Genomic DNA, 1,797 nt, shown 5'->3' with positions numbered 1-1,797 from the left:
TTATTCTTTTCTTTACAATAAGGCTTTCAAATAAGTCATGGTTGTACGTGAAGGAAGCATCGGTGTTGAACACTGATGTCATGCTGTCGATGATGATGACGCATATTCAATTCAATTGATGCATTTGAAAGGCCTATTCAGGTGTCATGCTGTCGATGATGATGACGCATATTCAATTCAATTGATGCATTTGAAAGGCACAGCTATTCAGGTCCAGTGCAGTTGACGTTTCGGTGATCAAGGGCCTCGTTTGTCCAGGATAGTCGGGGAAGAAGTGATTCAAATGCAAATAGAACGGTGTTAGTTTCTACCGATTATGATGTATGAGTATTCGTGACAGGTATATTTGTCCGGAAAGTCACTTTCGCTGTGTTTCACTTCATAGTCTCGCGTTCTAGCGAGTGGGTGTCTTGAATAGATGGCCAGTGTGGCGGTTGATGCTGCCTCAGAGTGCGTCATCCCCGAGAACATGTGGCGAACGTCCAATGAGTGTTTCAGTGCATTGAAAGCAGTGGAGGGTCACTTTTTGGGGCTTTCAGATTTCTCCCTTTCTAACTTTCGTCTCCCAGTTTGCCAGACAACTTAAGTAGTCGTTGTCATACTTGACACTTTGGAAACCCGGTCTTTGTTGTTTGTTTGGATTTTGATTTTGAAGTATCAGTAGTACTTTGGGCGTGTTTTAGGGGAGCGCTGTCACTGGTTGACTGATTAGATCTTAATCCTTCACGGTGAGTTCGACCAACTTGTGCCGATGGTCTTCATGGAGCTCGAAATTGCCTATAAGTTTTGCGTAGTACAGATGAAATCCTGTCATGACACCTACAGCCTCTTACTGGCTACACTGTTTTCTTGTTTAAATGCCAAATTTATCAAAAATACACTAAGCCTCGACGCAATAATCTGTCGTCTGAGTCTTTGGACGATATCTTTCCCCACAGGAACTTTCGGAGTGGCCGTCGTTATGAAGCAGCCCCTCAGTTTGCTAATCTCACAGGAGCGGAGAGGAGTGTACCTATTTCTAGGGGACAGCGATTTCTCTTGGTTAGTGCGGAGTGTCTCTGTATGATGGGAACTTGTGGGTAATGGCCGACGGAGTTCATGGTGAGCTGGCAGCACTGGTGGTCTTTGATGCTGGAAGACGTGCACACGTTTCTCGTATTACCGCACTTGATTGCCCAAACACATCGCTCATTAGTCGGACCTTAACGCTACAAGGTTCTGTGCTCTGGTGAGCAGCTCCCGTATCGGTATCTCACACTGAACGATCACCTCATCCATCTGAGACGTCTTTCCTTTGTGCCCTGACATTTGAAAATATCTAAAATCCCGAACCCTCACTCTTGATTCGTTGAAGTATTTGTCAATGTCCTCCCAAAATAACCCTACTTCAATATTAAGTAAAACATCCGAACTATGAATTAATTCACCTGAGTAAAAACTTTGGGATACAATTTTCGAACGGGCCAGAGAATTTCTTAACAGAATGGCTGTTCTTTGGAGTAACAGTGTATGTATGCATGAAGAGTGACCGCTATTCGGGGGTGCTCTATTGGAAGCAACTCCTTGCAGCAATTAGCACCACGACATAAGTTGTCCTAAGATATATGGTTATGTGTAACGGCGTGGTAGTTTATTTATTACTGTGCGCAGTGGGTTGAGAATTTAAGGAACTCCTGGCTAACACAAGGATGCTGGGACTTCTCTACGGATGAACTAAATGCCTGGAGCAGCATATCTTCGGAATCAACTGCGTTTCTCACATGAACTGGTTATGGTCGGATCCCAAAACGTGGTTTC

At 44.3% G+C, this 1,797-nt stretch overlaps 1 protein-coding gene across 1 annotated transcript in view; it reads right to left on the bottom strand.

The window, feature by feature from the left end:
• Positions 1–1,519, bottom strand: part of T265_02812 (hypothetical protein) — a gene marked incomplete at both ends in the record, with an annotated part of 7,759 nt that extends 6,240 nt beyond the window's left edge. The window contains one exon of the mRNA XM_009167137.1: positions 1,428–1,519. Coding sequence (XP_009165401.1) covers positions 1,428–1,519 — 92 coding nt within the window. The remainder of the gene's footprint in view (positions 1–1,427) is intronic.
• Between the last annotated feature and the right edge of the window lie 278 nt (positions 1,520–1,797).

The sequence above is a fragment of the Opisthorchis viverrini genome (genome assembly GCF_000715545.1).
Source record: "Opisthorchis viverrini unplaced genomic scaffold opera_v5_36, whole genome shotgun sequence".
In the NCBI taxonomy this organism is placed as follows: Eukaryota; Metazoa; Platyhelminthes; class Trematoda; order Opisthorchiida; family Opisthorchiidae; genus Opisthorchis; species Opisthorchis viverrini.
Note: the sequence above shows the minus strand (reverse complement) of the source record. Positions and strands in the feature narration are given on the sequence as shown.